This window comes from Ischnura elegans, chromosome 10 (assembly GCF_921293095.1).
Source record: "Ischnura elegans chromosome 10, ioIscEleg1.1, whole genome shotgun sequence".
Lineage (NCBI taxonomy): Eukaryota > Metazoa > Arthropoda > Insecta > Odonata > Coenagrionidae > Ischnura > Ischnura elegans.
This window is the reverse complement of record NC_060255.1, coordinates 57,393,466-57,411,623: the sequence shown is the minus strand read 5'-3', so window position 1 is coordinate 57,411,623 and position 18,158 is coordinate 57,393,466. Positions and strand designations below refer to the sequence as shown.

Below are 18,158 nucleotides of genomic sequence, written 5' to 3'. Positions count from 1 at the left end.
CGGAAAAATGCCTCTCATAATTTATCGTTACTTTCGGGCCTGGAAATGTAATTTAATTTAAAAATATTTATTTGCTCTGGGTACAATACCCCTAAGAGCACAAATTGTACATTAGTGGTGAGCAAAGTACATATATAATACAGATGATAACATATTAATAATAAGTGAATAACACATAAACATAAATAAATAGCATATTACAGTAGAAAATTCAGTTTCGGTTTAACAAATTGAATTTAATCAAAGCATGAAAACGTAAATACGTCGTTTAATAAGGTATTATTAACATAACAATAAATAAAAAAATTGACACTTACTAACATTTTATAGCATTTTAATGAATAATAAACAAAAAAATGAGTAAGAAAAAAAGAGGAAAACCGTTGAAAATTCTTTTGGGTATTAAAGTTTGGATGTAGGCGGCTCTTCATGTCGCTCTTAAAGGCACCTTTTCTCAATTGCTCTACCAATATAAACCTAGCGCCCAGCCTCAGTCTCTAGCAGCTCCCAACCTAATTCGTTTGATATCTGTGTAACGCTCCCTGTATTCCTATCACTTAGGGGTTGCCATGAATGCTTCTCTCGAATCAATGAACGTAGTCATTGCTTCGCCCTTCGTTGGTCACTCGACTACTCAATAAGCAAAACATCTTACACCACCTCAATTTTTTGTCCCCAATTTTTGAGTCCCATTTCCTTCAAGGAAAAAAATACCACGTAAAAACTCAGATTAATATCCATTACCAAGAGGGAATATGATATCCTGTAATAGGGATGATATCAACAAGTCTTAGCATATTTGGTGGCAAATGTATATCTACCTATTTTGTGAAGGTAAATACGTGATTACTTCATTGATATTCTTAACGCAAAAGTTTTGCTTGTTTATACTAGATATACTAGTAGTATCTAGATTCTGAGGATTATAATAAGGATGAAGTATCAGCTAAGTGGGGAAGGTGAATACTTAAGCTCAACCTGACGCTTTGTTTTATTGCGTCATTTTGAGCGAATTCCAGACGAAATGACAAGGAGATCAGGACTCCTATGTGGGTCCTTTGAGGGATGCAACACACCGGGGCCGGGAACCAACCCCGAGAGTTATACGCCCGCGCTCCCGGGGAGGGGTTTGGATGGGAAGGTACAAGGAAATAGGCGCCGCCGCGATAGGAGCCCGTCGACGCCTCTGGGATAGGGATAGAGTTGGAAGGGAGGGACGGGGTAAACACCTCGCCGCTATAGAAGCGGAAAGGGCCCAGCTAAATAGCGAAACCAGGCATCGGCCATTAATGTGCCAACGATTTTGGTGGATTTTCCCATTAAAGAGAAAAATCCATCGATCAGATCGTTGGATACGTAACAACAGATTCAAATGACTTCGCAAACAGAAGGAGTTAACGTAGAGATTTTTTTAATTGAATCCATTTCTTTCAGTGCCAGTAATCAGGCCGCCACCAGAAACTCCCGCCGCAAAGACCAACGGAGCACCGCCTTCAACGGGCAATGACGTGGGATTAATGGAAGGAGGAATGCTGAAGTTCTTCAAGAAGGGCAAGGAACACGAGGCCGAAGTTTACCGGTGAGTTTTGGCCGTTATGCCGGGAGATTGCCATGAAAAAGTTATCATTTTTTTAAATTGTCCTTTATATTAGAATAGAAAGATTGCACGCATTTCAACGGGGCCAATGCAGCCAATCGTGTACATAAATTAAATTTGAAAAGTAGGCATTACCCTCCCCAACTTCCCTTTAAAAACCACTACTATACCCTAGAGAAAGAAACCTCCTCAGTATCTACGAGGCGTAGTAGAAAAGTAATGAGACTGATTTTGTACTAACTTAAGTTTTTAATGTTTTTTAAAGAAAATTTTATTCGCTTCATAGTATTTCCTTTGGGTAGCTACACACCGTACCGTACGGAGTCGTCGTTCCCACTCTTGGTACCAGCGCTGGAAGTCTTCAATTGGCAGGGATTTTAACTGGTCGGTCACAGTCTTTTAAATGTTCTCCAGAGTTTCAAAATGATGTCCTTTAGGAATTTTTTCCATTTCGAGAAGAGGAAAAAGTCACAAGGACTCAAATCAGGTGAATAAGAGGGTTGAGGAACAACAGCAATGCATTTAGAGGTAAAAAATTCACCAATATATGGCCATGTGAAACGGGGAATTGCCATGGTGAAACATCCATTTGTCTGCAATGTCTGATCTCACACGAATCACTTTTGGCACAAATCTTTCGGACGTTCAAATCGTCAGTCAAAATTTGATGCGCGGCGAAAGAGTTTAATTTTAGTTTAATAGAGTTTAAATTTAACTGTTCACTCATCATTCTTACTGTTAAACGACGCGTCGCGACGGTCTGATCTCACAAGAGCCGTCACACGTTGCCAGATCGCCCGCAGTGTTGCCAGTCTCATTACTTTTCTCACACACCTCGTATATGTTATACCCACTTCCGACCACTCACTCAATGGTTCATACAAATGTTAACGGTGAGCGTGTTGAGATACGACGAAAAGTCATCGAATCGACCCCCTCTAAAATCGTCTGAATCCCTAAGAAAAATTGTCGAACACCATTTTCGTTATTTTATATCTACGACTGTGCTGCCAAATGCCTAAAAATCTACTTTCTCGGGGAATTTGGGGGTCAAAAAAATCGATTTTTCAACAATGTCATTTTTTGGATCTAGACCACGTGATACGTCGAGAGACCAATTTTCAGACCGGTAGGAGCAATTTTAATTTTGGCAAAATCGTGCAATTTATTCCTGCAATCCCCATGAGTAAATATAAGGACTTATTGCGCTCAAAATTATCCTTAAGGTGGCAGCAAGATAATGCCGTCTTAGTAATGTATGAGTTCAACCATGCCTAAAGGCAACATGCCTCTTTTATGAAAACCCTAAAATATGCCAAATATGACTTTTTTATGGCTTCTTTATTTGAGTTTTCTTTGTTTCCAGGGGAATTGGAGGAGCTCCCCTACCCAATGACATCCTGGACAGGTTGACTTACTTCCGGCGGAAGCAAGGCAAAGGGGTCATTGACGTTTGGTGGCTCTATGACGACGGAGGTAAGTTCACGATCGAGGACATCGCGACAATGTGACAAAGGCAGGCTCCTAGAGCCACTCTGAAGCACATATATGGAGAGCCGGATGGCTAATCTTCTCGCGTATCCCATTAGCAAACAAATATAGACACTCCACGGATCACGGTCCGTTGTTAGATTGGAATCAATCTAACGCTATCAACATTTTCCCCAACCCGTCACGAACGACACACTGGAGAAAGCTGAAAACAATATAGTTTGAGCCTCGACATGGTTTGAGCATGAATGCTTATCATTGGGAAGTAAGTCGTCCTTTACGATCAATGTGAAGATTCATTTTCCATTACGTGTTCCATATTCAGCTTGTACTTAATATGATTTATGCTTAGGATTACTTTTCAATGCAATAAATAAAGACAGCAGAGTTCCTGCGCTGCGATTACCGGAAATAAAAAAGGTTGTCGATGCGAAAAAAATTAGATAAGCCGTTGCAATGTCTTAAAAAAGTACCTCATACTATTTTTATTTATCTACTCTATTCTCTGTCTAATTCATAAGGTTTATGCATATTTGCCCTCAGGATTACTTAAACTGAGGAAGTCTCTTGTTAAATTTATATCTGAAGCGGTTAACGTACACAATAAAACACGTAATATGGAGAAATGAACGAGTACATATTCAATCACCGCGAAACTTTTTTCGTTATTTGGCCCCTGCCAGGGGTCGTACAAGCTGTTTGGAGTAGCATATCTGCTTTTTTTTAACTCGGATACTGGCCCCTTTAACTAACGACAAATTGGAACTTAATGTAGACATTGGGTTCGAGCAATACGCTGACATGACAACCCCCATTTAAAAAAATATTCCTATGCAATACTACCAAAAAATGCTACCCCGCAAACCAACAGGGCATGTTAAGCCTCTCTTATTCAAGCTAACATCAGATTCCATTTCAAACGTAGTACAAAATTTTCTCGTCCGTTGGCAGAGCATTGTCGGCAACCGGAAGCGCCGAAACTCCTTACAGCAAGTCGCCATCTGGTGAAGATAATTATAACTCAAAGAGCAGGCGCTGATCAAGGTGATAGAAACTAAGGTGGTCTCACTTCGCCGTCTACGTTTCGTTGATGACGTCACGGCAGACACCTCGCTCGGCCGCCTGGCAGGAACAACGTGCTATTCCCGGGTTTTTGCTGTTATATTTATTTAAATTCTCACCGATTAGCTAGATATGTCGATGAAAGGACTATGGATTGGTGGTATATATGTTTTCCATTTGATTTCGTTCAATAAAATAGCCTGTCATATTCTAAATGTATAAAAAAATTAAATAAATAAAGGACGACGTTGAACGCCGGCTATTTTTTTGCATTTCCCAACGCACAGATTAGTCACCACCGAGCTGAAAAAGCGAAATATCCAAAGAAAAACTCAAAGTACCATTTATGAAAACAATCTTATTAACACGTGAACACAAAATTTCGTAACTACTAGTAAGTACTTCTAAAAATCAGGGCATTGGTTGGTACATGCATGATTCAGTCAACCGTTCTTTCTTCCTCTCTCGCCTCCTAGAATGAACTCGTATGTCCCAAGTCTTTAACGTTGGGTACCATTGTCATAAACTATGATATTATCCCAGTAATAGAATTGAAAATTAAATAAGCATACACTTCGCGGAATCTACGCAGATGACAAAGCCTTCAGAAATGAACATCTGTGTGAAGAATGATCCTGTGAATCACGCTAGGCTCCCGATTTTCCTACTTATTATTGATCCTCGTTGCTTTATTTTTATAAGAGAGTGCTTGAAAATATCCCACTAAATAGCGGAGAGACCAACTGATAGCTAACATTAGTTCACTTTGGTTCCCGTTTGAACGTTTCCCAACCAAAATCAATCTACGATCTCAATTACCAGTGCCTTCAACTTAAAATATTTTCAATTGTAATCATAAATAAGGATTAAAAGTGACCAATTTAAACACATTCGCTAAATTATAATGGCATTCATGGCGCGACAAATAGTGGTGACATGAGCAGAGGGATAGCCAGGAAGGAGGGGAGTCCAAAACCAGGTGGAAAAGTTTTGGAAAACAGGATACTAAGCAGAGAGTCTTAAAATAATTTCAATACTTTTCATAAATGAGAAAACTTCATTTGTCGAAGAAATCTTTTATAAATTCATGATATTTAATTTTTTCTGTAATGAAGGAAAGTATTTGTATTTTTATATTTAGTGGGGGGATCCTGAACCCCCGGAAATATAAAAACACAATTACTTTCCGCTCGCTACGTCAATGGACATAGGGTTTTATATTCAAACCGAATTTGAAATTTGACTATAAATTTAAAAAATCTGAAGATAATAACAAACTTAATCATTCTCCCTCTCTTTAAGCGATCGCTTGAGTCGACTTGAAAATGGAAAAAATAAAATCTATATTATAAGCTATACTAAGGAGCAGCGAGAAAAATATCACGAATAAAAATTGCCAATCGTAATTGACTGGGTAAATTTGATATGCTCTAATTTTGGTTAAAATGTGGGCATGAGACAGAAAAATATAATTAAATACACACTGGAAAGTTTGGACTCCAAACAGAGAAAAAACGTTTTATAAAATAGGCGCTATAGAAATATCCAGGATGTTAATAGACAACACAATATTTTATTTCACAATGCAAGTATACGCAAAACATGACCTGAAAACACTAAAAATGTAATAAATTTCTTTTAAGTTCGAGGAAGAGGGAGAAACATTACCAATATAAATACACTAGCTTCCATTTGCCATTGATTTAACAGGAAACGGTGGCATTGCAATTTTTATAATAAAAAAGAGGTAACAATGACAATAAAATACTACCATAACAAGCAAAATGAACAACATGTTATCTAACACTGCAATTAAAAAGTGAAATGACACTAAAATAACAATGAGCAAAACAACATGAAATGACGCTGAGCAATACAATCCAAGAATATATATATATTAGTAGGCAAGGAGTGTTTGGCTCTGTTGTGTAGTCTGTGATCGGTTCGTTGCCTTTCCATGGGAATGCTCTCAGGATCCTTATGTGACCTAATATAATATTTTCTACTGTGCTATCATGGGCTATAAAAATAATACAATGCCAGTATTCTCATTAACAAGGAAATTTTAAAAATGTCGAATAACACACAAGTTTATAAATAGATGGTATGAAGAGAAAATAACAGCTTAGTTGAAGAAAAAATCATGTTAAAGCGGCTGCATACGAATACAATTTCCGATTCAGGCGATAATCTAAAAGCTTCTCTTGCAAATTCCTATTGAAGTCTTCAACGGAGATGTGTTCGGAGAATCAGCCTTGATAAACCGTTCCTCTTGCACTTCATCCTTTATTTTCAGATACTTTGGAAAACTTTTCAAGGTAATCATATGAATATAAATGAGGAGCTATACATGAGTAAACGACTTTAATTTTTAGAATTATATATCATCCAAAATAATAACAACAGTGCAACGATTTTCCTGCCTGTGAAAGGATATTTAAAATCCGTTCTTTGTAGCTTTATTAGCTGTCAGCGCACGTAGCTACCGAACAACGCATTCTTTATAATGTTTATATAACGCACAAGTAGTGGTATAAGAGCAGTAACGCATACGTACCGCAATATTCGTTGACAAAAATGTGAATTTTAATGCGGTGCATACGTAGAGTATGGCTGGGTGTCTGCCGTGACGTCACAGGTCTTCGCCGGGAGAAACTGAGACCACCTCTCCTTTACCACCTTGGGCGCTGATATGGCATTTCGCATCCTTCCCTTTCAAACTGTAAAAACCGCGAACATGCCATTACTTCCCGCAGTGACCATACACTGACGTAAAGGGTGTTCAGGATCATTATCTCTTAATAAAATTCTATTCACGATCTAAAAAAGATACATTTAAAAAGATAATCGCAAGTGATGTTTATAGAAGCTGACAAAAACGCATGCTTTCGTAATCAACAGCCGCAGATAAGCAAATTCAAAATAATCCACCGTTAAGTTTCTATGGTACCAATGGTACTATGGACGCAAAAATAACTATCAATACTTTTTTTCTCCTCCAGGATTAACTCTTCTACTCCCGTACCTCATCAATACGAGGAGCAATTGGGCTGGTTGCAGACTTCGCGTTTTTGCCTTGGCAAATTCCAAAGATAACCTGGAAATGGAACAAATCAGGTACCTAGGATACTTATAATTGTTATTATTTCACCAACCTAGTGGATGACAAGGTTTTACATGGAAGACGACATAATAACTTCTCATGCCACCCCTATCCGTCCCCACTAACACTTTGTATTCCCTTGGTCAGTCAAGCATAAACCCTGCTTTCCTTCTGACTACAATTTCTTTACTCTTTCTCCTCCATCCATAATTACAAACAACATTTATCTAAGTTTCTAACTATGGGGGCTTTGGAGGAGGTCACAAGAGTCAGGACCCCCCTAATATTTTGTCAAAATATTTTTAATTTTTATTCTCTTAATAGCTTAAATTGTATCCTTTCAAAGGGAATACATAAATAAATATATGGCTACAAGTCCCAAATGTGACACAAGTTTGAGTTGTATTTATAATAGAGCCCATTCTCTTTCTCCTTCATCCCTAATTTCCATCAATACTTTCACTAACTAAGTCTCTAACCAAGGGGGGAAGCAGGGGGAGTTCACAGGGGTCAGGACCCTCCACCAATATTTTATCAATACTCCATACTGTTAAAACGCCCCTCTTTCCCGGGGGGTATCCTGTACTTCCCGCACCCAGGACATGTCTACCACCGAAACTTGATGCCGCCCCTGTTTCTAACTTACTTACCCCGCTTAATACTCGCTCCATCAATACCGTCTCTCTTTTCTGAATCTTTTCTCTGGCAGATTCCTCTCTTTGCCCTCCACATCTACTTCCTTTTCGTCCCCGTAAATCTCATCTATCGTATACTCCTATATACCCCCATTCCTAGCCTTTTCTCATTCTTCTTTCTTAACGTCCGCGTTAACCACTCCACGCCAAATGTAATACTTCGCCAGACTCTTACCCATACCCTACGTCACTTTTCCTTACATTGAAGCCAACTTTTTCCTGAGAGATATCGTAGCACATCACTTTGAAATCATCACAAAGTTATCATACTGCCAAATTTATATTAAATCTAATTATATCTTCAATTAAAAATCTTCCTTTTCCCTTGACCTATTTTTCTAATTTAAAGGTTAGATGGGATATCATGAAAAGGAACAGAAAAATATAGGAACTCATGTTTAATAAAAAATTTTGGGCTATGTCGCCGCGTCAATTTTTGGGTGGCCCCAGCGTTTCCCGACCGATGGTGGTCGCTTTCTCAAGGGATTCTTGCCAGCCAAAAACGGGACACCCAAAAATTGACGCGGCGACACAGGCCAAAAGTTTTTATTCAAACATGACGAGTACCCTCGAAAGTTTTAGCGAAGAACATTAGAACTATTAAATATAAATGAGCATAAAATTCAGTAACCCATGTTTAACCATGAGGTATTCCATTAGAAGTCTAATGAGGTGAAAGTGCTTCATAATAGTTAAAGAATAAGATTTAACTTTATCACTACAAGATGGTCTACGGGTCAAAACTTGTACAATTTGCCGGCCTCGGTGGCGGCGGGGTAAAGTCCTCGCTTGCCAAACAAGAGGTCGTGGGTTCGAGTTCCGCCTGGGAATGTTTCACCTATCCAGGACATGGTTGTTCGTGTGCGTGCTATGGTAAAATTTGTTGAACTCCCCGAGATAAAATGGCCGACATGAGCTGTATTCGGTGATTTGGGAAGAAAAAAATTTAAAAAAATGATTAATGGCAGTCACCAGCTACATTTCAACACCATTATCTACTTTTAGTTTTAGTTTATAACTAACTTAAAGTTCTATGATTTCGAGGCTCATTTCTTCTATAATCTCCTCAGCATTGCGAACCTGCTCTCAAAATTCCGCATCGACTACTCCGATCTTACCATGATCCGGGACATCACGCAGAGGCCGCTGGACGCCAGCAAAGCCTTCTTTGCGAGTCTCATCCAGAACTTCCGAGGGCGGAAAACAAGTGGATCTGCATCCGACGATCCATGTGAGTACCACTCCATAATATAATTTCAAACCTGCAGACCAAATATTGTGGGTACCGATGGACACACTTTGACAGGACTGATTAAAACACGCTTTTTCTTAATCTTTTTCGTCTGTATGTCTGTTTCATCGACGGAATCTTAAATAGGATGGTTTACTAATTTTTTCATTGCCTAAATCGAAAGATTATTACTCCTGGAGTACATATTTAACGCTTTTAGATTTTTAAATGACGATATCCGTTTTTCGCGATTAAATGAAAAGTGAAAATTTTCAAGCGCGCGAAAACGCGACGGCTAAGTATGAATGCTGGGAAAAGCCCGTGTGACGTCATTCTGGTTTCGGCTGCCGTTGTGTGAGGCCACCTTGGCGCGAGGCTATGAGCGCCGCCACGATGCAGGGTGCTAGCAGGCAGCAGAATACCCTGCTAGCAGGTAGTGCTCAAAAAAGGATTATTATTACCCTATCAAACGAAGGAAATTTTCCGAACTTAGGAAATGTTATTAGATGATTATTAAGAAATTTTTCCTTGAGCTCTGTGCACCATGCATGCATAGGTAATCTCAGACGATGTAAAACTCCTGACTACTTATATAGCATCTGGGTCCCTTGACGTTATGTGGAGTGGCATCTCATGGCCGCCAATCTGACCTTTTTCAAATGGGGATAAAATTGACCATTAACATTCATCCAAACTGGAATTTCTAAAACTAAGTAATTTATGTATTATGAATACATTAGTAGTGGGTAAGGAATCACAATCAATGCCTTTCGTTTTCTTTGATGAAGGAAACTACCCTATTAATCCTCTTCCCATTATCGGAGAGGCCTAGAAATTTAGCACACATTCTTGCTTACTTTTGCAGAGTATTTAATTACCAGATATTGGAAATTTGGTGCGATTGCACTTTGCTTGATTTCCAAAATATCCATACGGGAAAATAGTTTTGTATTTTCTCAAAAGATGGCGAGAGTAATAAATTAATTGGAAGACATTTCATTCACAGCTGAGGTTTAATCGATTACATCATTCACCACTAAAAAGTAGAAAAAATTAATCGATAAAAGATAAAAAAACATGCTTTTGACAAAACAGCATAAAATGCACTAATAAGAAAAAAATATCCATCCCTTCAATCAATCAGAGAGCAAAGCAAGGGGGCTGATTAGCCATATATATTAATGTTGTGAGCCACTCCTTCCTCACCTTCAAAGCTTTTATACGCGGGTTTCTGATGAACTCAAATACCAGCACATCACTCTACTAGTGAGGAAAGCTTAGCTTTTTAATAAATTCAGTTAATACAATTATCAGAAAAACCTTTCAAATCCAATTTTTGTTTTCATTTCACTGCAGAATTAATACATATACATTTCTCTTAACCTATGTGCATCATGAAGGAATTCCACCATGTTACGCCACTCACCATCGCATTTACGTGGTGGGGAAAAAAAACAAAAATCTACTTATAATGCATGCTGGAATTATTGGTAGTAAAAACTAACAAATATACACACGTAAAAGTTTGAGGAGCACCGCCTGGAACCATTAGGCTTTACTAAAATTTTCATGAAATTTCAACTGATTAATATGATTTCTTGATGATCGAGAGCGTGCGTTTTCAATTTTACCGGCCTCGGAGAAAATTCTTTCACATAGGACGGATTATGTTATCTTACTCAGCACTCGAAGCAGGATATGTTGGGGTATTCACCCTTTCTTTACTACTACTTTCTGCTCAGATCAAAAGAAACAGTCAAGATAGAAGTTGAAAAATCGAGTCTGGAGCGAAACTCGAAGATTATTGCTCAATCTCGATTAACTCGATCTTTGCCAATTAAAACTCGATTTTATATTTCAACGGAAATCGATTATTCCATCACTAAATGTATTTATTTATGTAGTTACTTTCGCTGGCAGTAGAAACCTGTGTTGCACGAAGCATTTGGCTAAATTAAACGATCGATTTGAACAAAATTTCACCGCCATAAAGGAGAAGATTTTAAAACTCTACCAACCATTTTTCAATTTTTCGTTAATGGTCACTGTTATTTCTTTGCAGCCGCGGAAAATATCATCTCTGAGAGCGAGCTGACGGCGCAGCGTGAGAAGACAGCTCGTCACCTTCGGCTACGAGAGCTACTCCTCGAGAATTCAAAGGACTCTAATCTTGTAGTCATGTAAGTATTTTACACTAAAAGTTAAGGAAAATTGTGGCATTTTCGGAGCATCGGACAGTTTACACATTACAAGCAGTTCAATTACTATAGAGCCAGAACTCGCCATCTTGTTATTTCAGTACATGAACCATGCATGAAGTTCACCAGTGAGGGCTAAAACATAATTTTTTCGAGATTAAATTTGCTCTAAGCAAAAAAAGTTGTGGTTGACACAGGGTTTCAGATATGAAATATTAAAAAACAAATACACGTTTAACGACCGTAACGACTAGCCGCTACAGCTCTAACGTACAATTGCATTTATTGCATTTGCATGTATTGTCCGAAGGGGGAAGGACAGAACTACACAATAAATGCCTATGTGGGTGAAAAATGCCCTGCCACTCGGGACAAAACCGAGGGGTTTGTAAGGGTTTTGTAAAATAGGTGCTACACTCAAAGTAAGTTAAATTTTCCAAATATGAAGCAAGGGATTGGTGGGAAATCGAATTTCCTTCAAAATAATATGATTGCCTTTTTAGTTGAAGTTTTCAATTGAAAGATATAAAATAAAAATGCTTAAGTGTACGCTATTACTCCGCTCTCCCCTATATGAGACACGGTGGCCGCCATCAAAATTATAAAAACAATGACAGTGAATGAGTATGATTTTCAATGCAGGAGGGAATTTCACGTTGGGAAAGGAGAAAACTGAACGTAATTCGCAAGATTGTCGATGTAAAGAGACTTTTTTACGGTAAAATATATCTAACAATAAAAGAAGTGTCGTGTAAATCTTCCACATTCCCTCCATGTAAAAAAATTACTGAACAGCACACGCCGATCATTATTATTATCATCAAGAATTGCACGAGCATGTGCAATTGCCCCAGATATCAGCTGAAAATCAACAAAAAGAAGATTAAGATATTAGTTTGCATCAAAAGAGAGGAGGCTAAAACAAACATCAACCTAGGAAAGCATAAGCTTGAAGAGGTGAACGAGTTCTCTTACCTGGGAAGCCGAATTACCAGCGATGGATGGAGCAAGAAAGAAATACACAGTAGAATAGCGCAGGCGAAGAGGGCTTTCTACAAAAAGAAGAATCTTCTAACAGCTGAAAATACCAGCATAGAAGTAAGGAAACAATTCATCAGATGCTACATATGGAGTATGTTTCTCCATGGAAGCGAGGCTTGGACGTTGACAGCAGCAGAGAAGTCAAGAGTGGAAGCATTCGAAATGTGGTGCTACCGAAGAATGATGAAGATAAAATGGATTGACCGTGTGAGTAACCATGAAGTGCTAAGGAGAGTAGGAGAAAAGAGAAGCCTCCTAAAAACATTAAGCAGAAGAAGGGACAACTTAGTTGGCCACATTTTGAGGCACGATGGTCTGATGAAGACAATCGTTGAATGACAAGTGGAAGGGAAAAAGATCAAGGGACGGCCCCGAATGAGTTATATAGGACAGGTCATAAAGGATGTAAAAGAGAAGAAATATGTAGCTATGAAAAGATTAGCGGATAGGAGAGAGAAATGGAGAGCTGCGTCAAACCAATCTTAGGATTGTTGACTAATGATGATGTTCAATTGCCAAAAACAATCTAAATATCACTTTTCAAATTTCCACTCAGAGAGAAGTTAATAATTTTCCTCATTTCACCTTCTCAGGAAATCTTAATATTTAATCCTCCATAAGGTTAATCTTCACTCTGAAAACTATCATTAATTTTTCAATACATCTACGAATGACAGCGCCTTTCGTTGATAATCTAATCCATATAATCAGTTTATATATTTAGCGTAAATCCGCTGTCTTCCAAATTTAATCCCACAGATAACCTTTCCAAAGCCATTACATCAATCCTTTGGTATATACCTCGAGAATCAGTTGCGGTAACAAGTTAATCCCGTAGTAATTCTTCTTTAATCAAGAGATTTATTTTACTTGGAAGTTCTTGTACTGATTTTGTAAGGCTACCTAATGAATTATAAGAGAAGATACCATTGCTCCAACGTCGTTAGGTCTATACACGCACTTAGTCAATCGATTTTTTTTACGCTACGGAAATGTCCTTTTCGTCAATAAGTGATAATCGTTGAGGCATTTCTCCACTACGGGTTGAGGCGAGTTTCAACAACTTTCACGGAAGCTCTGAGTATTACGATCTCCTCTGTTCTGAGAGATCAACAGTGGTGAAATTCAATCAGGCCCTGCTCAACTATAGACGTTACGCCCAACCAACCTTATATAGTAGGATCAAAATGCTATAAAAATAGCAAGCGTAAATCAAGGAAATCATTGACGGAAGAGAAATTTCACCAAGCCATTTTTATGAGCCAATTGCGATTTCTACATAAAGTTTTTTCCCATTACTCGGGAATGTCCAAATACTTTTTAAATACTTATTCAACCACAAACTGACCTCCAAATTCTTTTCAATAGGACTAATTGTCGACCTGCTCAACATTATACGCGCTTTTACGTATCTCTTTTGTGAGTTGTACTCACAAGTTTGATTGTCAATACCTCATCCCAGAAAATGCCTTCACATAAACTGTAAAAATGTGATGCTTCAAAAATCCTTGTTTCACAAATGTTCATAATTATTTCATCGAACTTAACTATGCGCATTTGGAAACTTTTCCTTATGTTTTCTTTTCTCATTGAGTTAAGGGCATTTAAAAGTCTTAAATGAATTACAAAAAATAAATTCGAAGTAATATGTCGTTTTTCATTGTTCCTCAGGAGAAGGACCTAAGGGTATTAAAATATTACAATGCAATTCCAATCTGTTCAACGTCCCATTGTCCTTGATCTCAGTACAGATGATCACATCTCCCATATCCTCCACAATTGGTAATGGCTTTGGACTTCTTCTTGCAGAAAATATTACTTGGATCATTTTTATTCACATATCTTCAATCATGAACACCCAGCACCTTTTTCTTTTTCTTGTACAAACCAAAATCAGCCTCTGATTCGATATCCACTAGAGGTTACCCTTCCCACCTCCTGCGTTCTATACTTCGGGTAAACACCTCAATTCTTCTCTCATATGAGTGGGTGAGAAGCCTAGGGGTACAAGTGTTTTCTTTTTCCTACACAGAGTTAGCTACAGAAATTTGGTATAGATAACATACGAGATCATTAGATGTTTAGAAGTGCATCTGATTTTCCAATCGATGTCAGCACACAACAGAGACTCACTCTTATCCCTTGGCAACCAATTTTTTGTATATTTCTTCTAACAATTAACTTTACCTAACTCTATTGAGAAAAAAATCACTTGAACCCCTTGGCTCCTCAACCCCTCATATTTAGTCGTAATGTCTCTACTTCCCGACCTACATATATATCAGTAGAATATCCTCTTTTCTATCTCTATTTTCAAAGAAAGCTTTTTCATTATTATCTCATCGAGAATTTACGTCAGTGAATTATATTTATTTTATGGTGTGCTATCACAAGTTATCTGGAAGTATTTTTCGAATTTTTTCTCTTACTCTTGTTCGTTTCTCAATGTTCTCATTGTTCACTCCGGGTTAATATTTGCTACGGTGCATTTTTTGTTTTTTTTGCGAATGGAATTGTGCCAGGTGAATTTTTATTTCCGTTGTTTTAGTTGAAATTGATGTATGTTTTTGTATTTCCACTTGTGGAGAAACACAGAGAATTAATTAACTCTCATTCATTCATTCTTCCAGGACACTTCCGATGCCTCGCCGAGGAGCGGTGTCGGCACCCTTATACATGGCGTGGATGGAGACTCTGACACGAGGCATGCCGCCTTTCTTACTGGTCAGAGGCAACCAGGAGTCTGTCCTTACGTTCTACTCATAAGTGAGCCAGTGAAGTGAAGGAAGCATATAAAGGGCGAATAAACAGTGACTTCAATGAGCGCTAAAGACATAGACAACGAAGCCTAGAGCGGGCATCTTTCCAAGCGCCAAACGGAGACTTCAACGCTCGCCTAGTTCCACGACTCCCAATGACAGATCACGTGCTGAGATATGGGAATTTTTACTCAGCATTATGTTTTTGGCGTAGACTGTGACCTTATTAACGGATTGAATCGCAATATGAGCTCGCCTTACGAGTGCTAATAGCACACTGAAGAGCTGCGAGGTGTGCTACATCGAACGTTTGGTCGAGAACTGAGATTTCATTTGCAGTGTACATATTACATTCACGAATTATCATCCTCGAAAACTGATTTATCGCGCGGTTGTCTTGTGCAACGTGAGCAGAAAAGTGTTTTAATCCTGGATTTTCATCAAGGAGTACTTTCATTCGGTATTGTCGGCAATCCGGTACCATCTTCTTTCCAAAATTTCATTATTTTCCTCAAAATAAATGGCACATAGATGTCGATTCCCGGATCGGTATTACTGTGGAGCGCAACAAATGATTTTTTTCGAAGGGAAAGGTGTTTCTTAAGGAAACGATCTGATGTATCGTTTTTCCTACTCTCAGATTTTACCTCTACAGCACACCCCTCTCTTTATTCGGTACATTGTTACGCATGGAAACGGCAACCATGTAACACGTTCCATACCGGAGTATATACATATACAGGAACGACACACTTTTTTTGCCGATTTTGGTTTAAGCGTGGTTAAAAACCAATGTTTAAAATTAAACCCAACCGAATCAAACATTACGAATCATATAAGGTAACGAACAGCAACTGAAAACGAAATACTAATTACCCATAATATACTTTAAAATTGTGTAAGCTCACGCGCCTAAATTACGACAATATATGCCATCTGACTGGATTGCTCGGGAAAGAAATGACGAGAATTCTCGCCATACGAACGCAACGTGTTAATCGAGCTACATAATTTCGGTGATTAGTCATCTTCGAATACGTCAAAACATAAATAAAAGAAACTATGGGGAACAATTAAACCAAATATTTTCCCTCAGGGCCCAGTAAATGTATGGTACTGCGGTCAAAATTCGAGGAAGCTCGCGCGGAAATGTTATGGCTACAACAACTGAGTTACAGGATTAAAGAGATTTTTACATTTTACAGAGGAATTCAATATTTTCTACGAAAGAAATAATAGAAAGATTTTTGGAATTGACTGATCCTTACATAGAATTTCGGTTCACTCAAAGTGTAAATCAAGGTGCAATAGTACTTCTGTTATTCTCTTAGCACTTATTTCGTTCAATCCGATTTCCTACACCCAACTTAGGGTTCAAGATTTTGAAAGAGTGTAGCATTTGATGACTAAAAACTCATCCTCTTTGCTTGAATAAATACGTACAGCGAAGTTTTTCAAGCATCAGGTATAATTAAAGTTTCCATGAGTTGAGAGATAGACAAAAGCAAAAATGCAAATAATGGTGAAGAACGATATCAATATTGGAAGAGTCTCTTAAAGTAACCAATTTTTCCAACAAGAAATAAATCTATCATTTTATTAATACAGATTGGTTTAAGATAGGTATCAATTTTGATGGTAAAAAAATACAGCTATCGCCAATATCAATGCTATGAATTTTTATTTATGACTCAGCATACCCTCTTTACAGTGCTGTTTTCCTAGTCCTTCAAATTTATTCACGTCGACTTAATACTTTTAAACCGAACATTCACACTAGGGACAATGTTTGGCCAAAAGAACGTATTCGATGTTGAAGAAGTTACCATGAATTTTAATGGATTTAAAACGATCCAATTTTCCGTTGGAAATTAAAAGGTTGTTCTGTTCAAGATAATCCATGAGTTTCAAAATTAAACTACATTTGAATTTACATAAAGCCCTAATATGGGCCAATCCACGCAGTTATGCTTATCTCATGGATTGTCGGAACTTAAAGATAGCAGGTATTTAGATTTTCAGAATCAAAGTGTGGTTGAATTCCCAAAACGTGAAGCAGGAGAATTGAGTTGGAAAATTTGCATGGATAATTTTAAAAATGCAATAAACCCATTCAATTGATGTAATCTATTAATAATTTGGCAAATAAAATAAAACCAAGAGTTTTAGAAAGCCACACATATTATATATCAACCATAGAAACAAATATTAATGCAAATTTGATGTCAGAAATTGTTGTCTAGCCCATTTCAAAGGGTTTATATCGAAACAGAAAAGACGTTTCAATATTGCACATCGAAAAACAGTCAGCAACTCAATGAGTACTATACAATTAACACTTGAAGATCAAGTTTGTGAATGTATTCATACGTAGAGAAATTCTAGTCATAGAGTTTTTGAAGATATAGCCAATTTATTATTGTAACTAGCATCTTTAAAATTACTTCTGATACGTCTATCATTCTGATTGAATAATCCAATGCATGACTGTTAGAACAAATGGATACGACCTTTAAGCATTTAAGATTTATAAGTTAATTATTAAGGCCACCAATCTATAATTTTCAGATTAAATACATTAATGCTTCCAGAAATATTTCAAATATCTGCCACTATAAGATTACTTTTTTCACAGGAATTTATTTTTATCAATGTATCGTTTTCTAAGATGAATCTAAATTATTTTGTCTAAAGGTGTGATAGATATAATTGTAATAATTATAGAAATAAATAAAAATATATTACATTAATGCTAATTTTATTCTCTTATCGTCCTGCAAGTCTGTCCGGGCTGCAAAAGAGGAGACAGGCGATGTTGTATTCGTGAAAATAAGAATTATAAAATATTTATAAAATAAGAAACATAAAATACTGTTGTTTAATGTACTTCCACGAGTTCGGAGTATAGAGATTAAATCCAGCTAGATAACTCAAAACCTAATTCCGCGGAAATAAACACGTTCAGTTAAATCCAACAACAG

The 18,158-nt window shown here is 37.5% G+C and overlaps 1 protein-coding gene across 1 annotated transcript in view; it reads left to right on the top strand.

Moving 5' to 3' along the window:
• LOC124166885 (bumetanide-sensitive sodium-(potassium)-chloride cotransporter-like) overlaps window positions 1–17,917 on the top strand; it is a 126,446-nt gene extending 108,529 nt beyond the window's left edge. The window contains exons 14-19 of the mRNA XM_046544597.1: window positions 1,435–1,579; window positions 2,964–3,073; window positions 7,153–7,267; window positions 9,019–9,179; window positions 11,242–11,359; window positions 15,049–17,917. Of these exons, the coding sequence (XP_046400553.1) occupies window positions 1,435–1,579; window positions 2,964–3,073; window positions 7,153–7,267; window positions 9,019–9,179; window positions 11,242–11,359; window positions 15,049–15,184 (785 nt within the window). The 3' untranslated portion in view covers window positions 15,185–17,917. The remainder of the gene's footprint in view (window positions 1–1,434; window positions 1,580–2,963; window positions 3,074–7,152; window positions 7,268–9,018; window positions 9,180–11,241; window positions 11,360–15,048) is intronic.
• The last annotated feature ends 241 nt before the right edge of the window (window positions 17,918–18,158 follow it).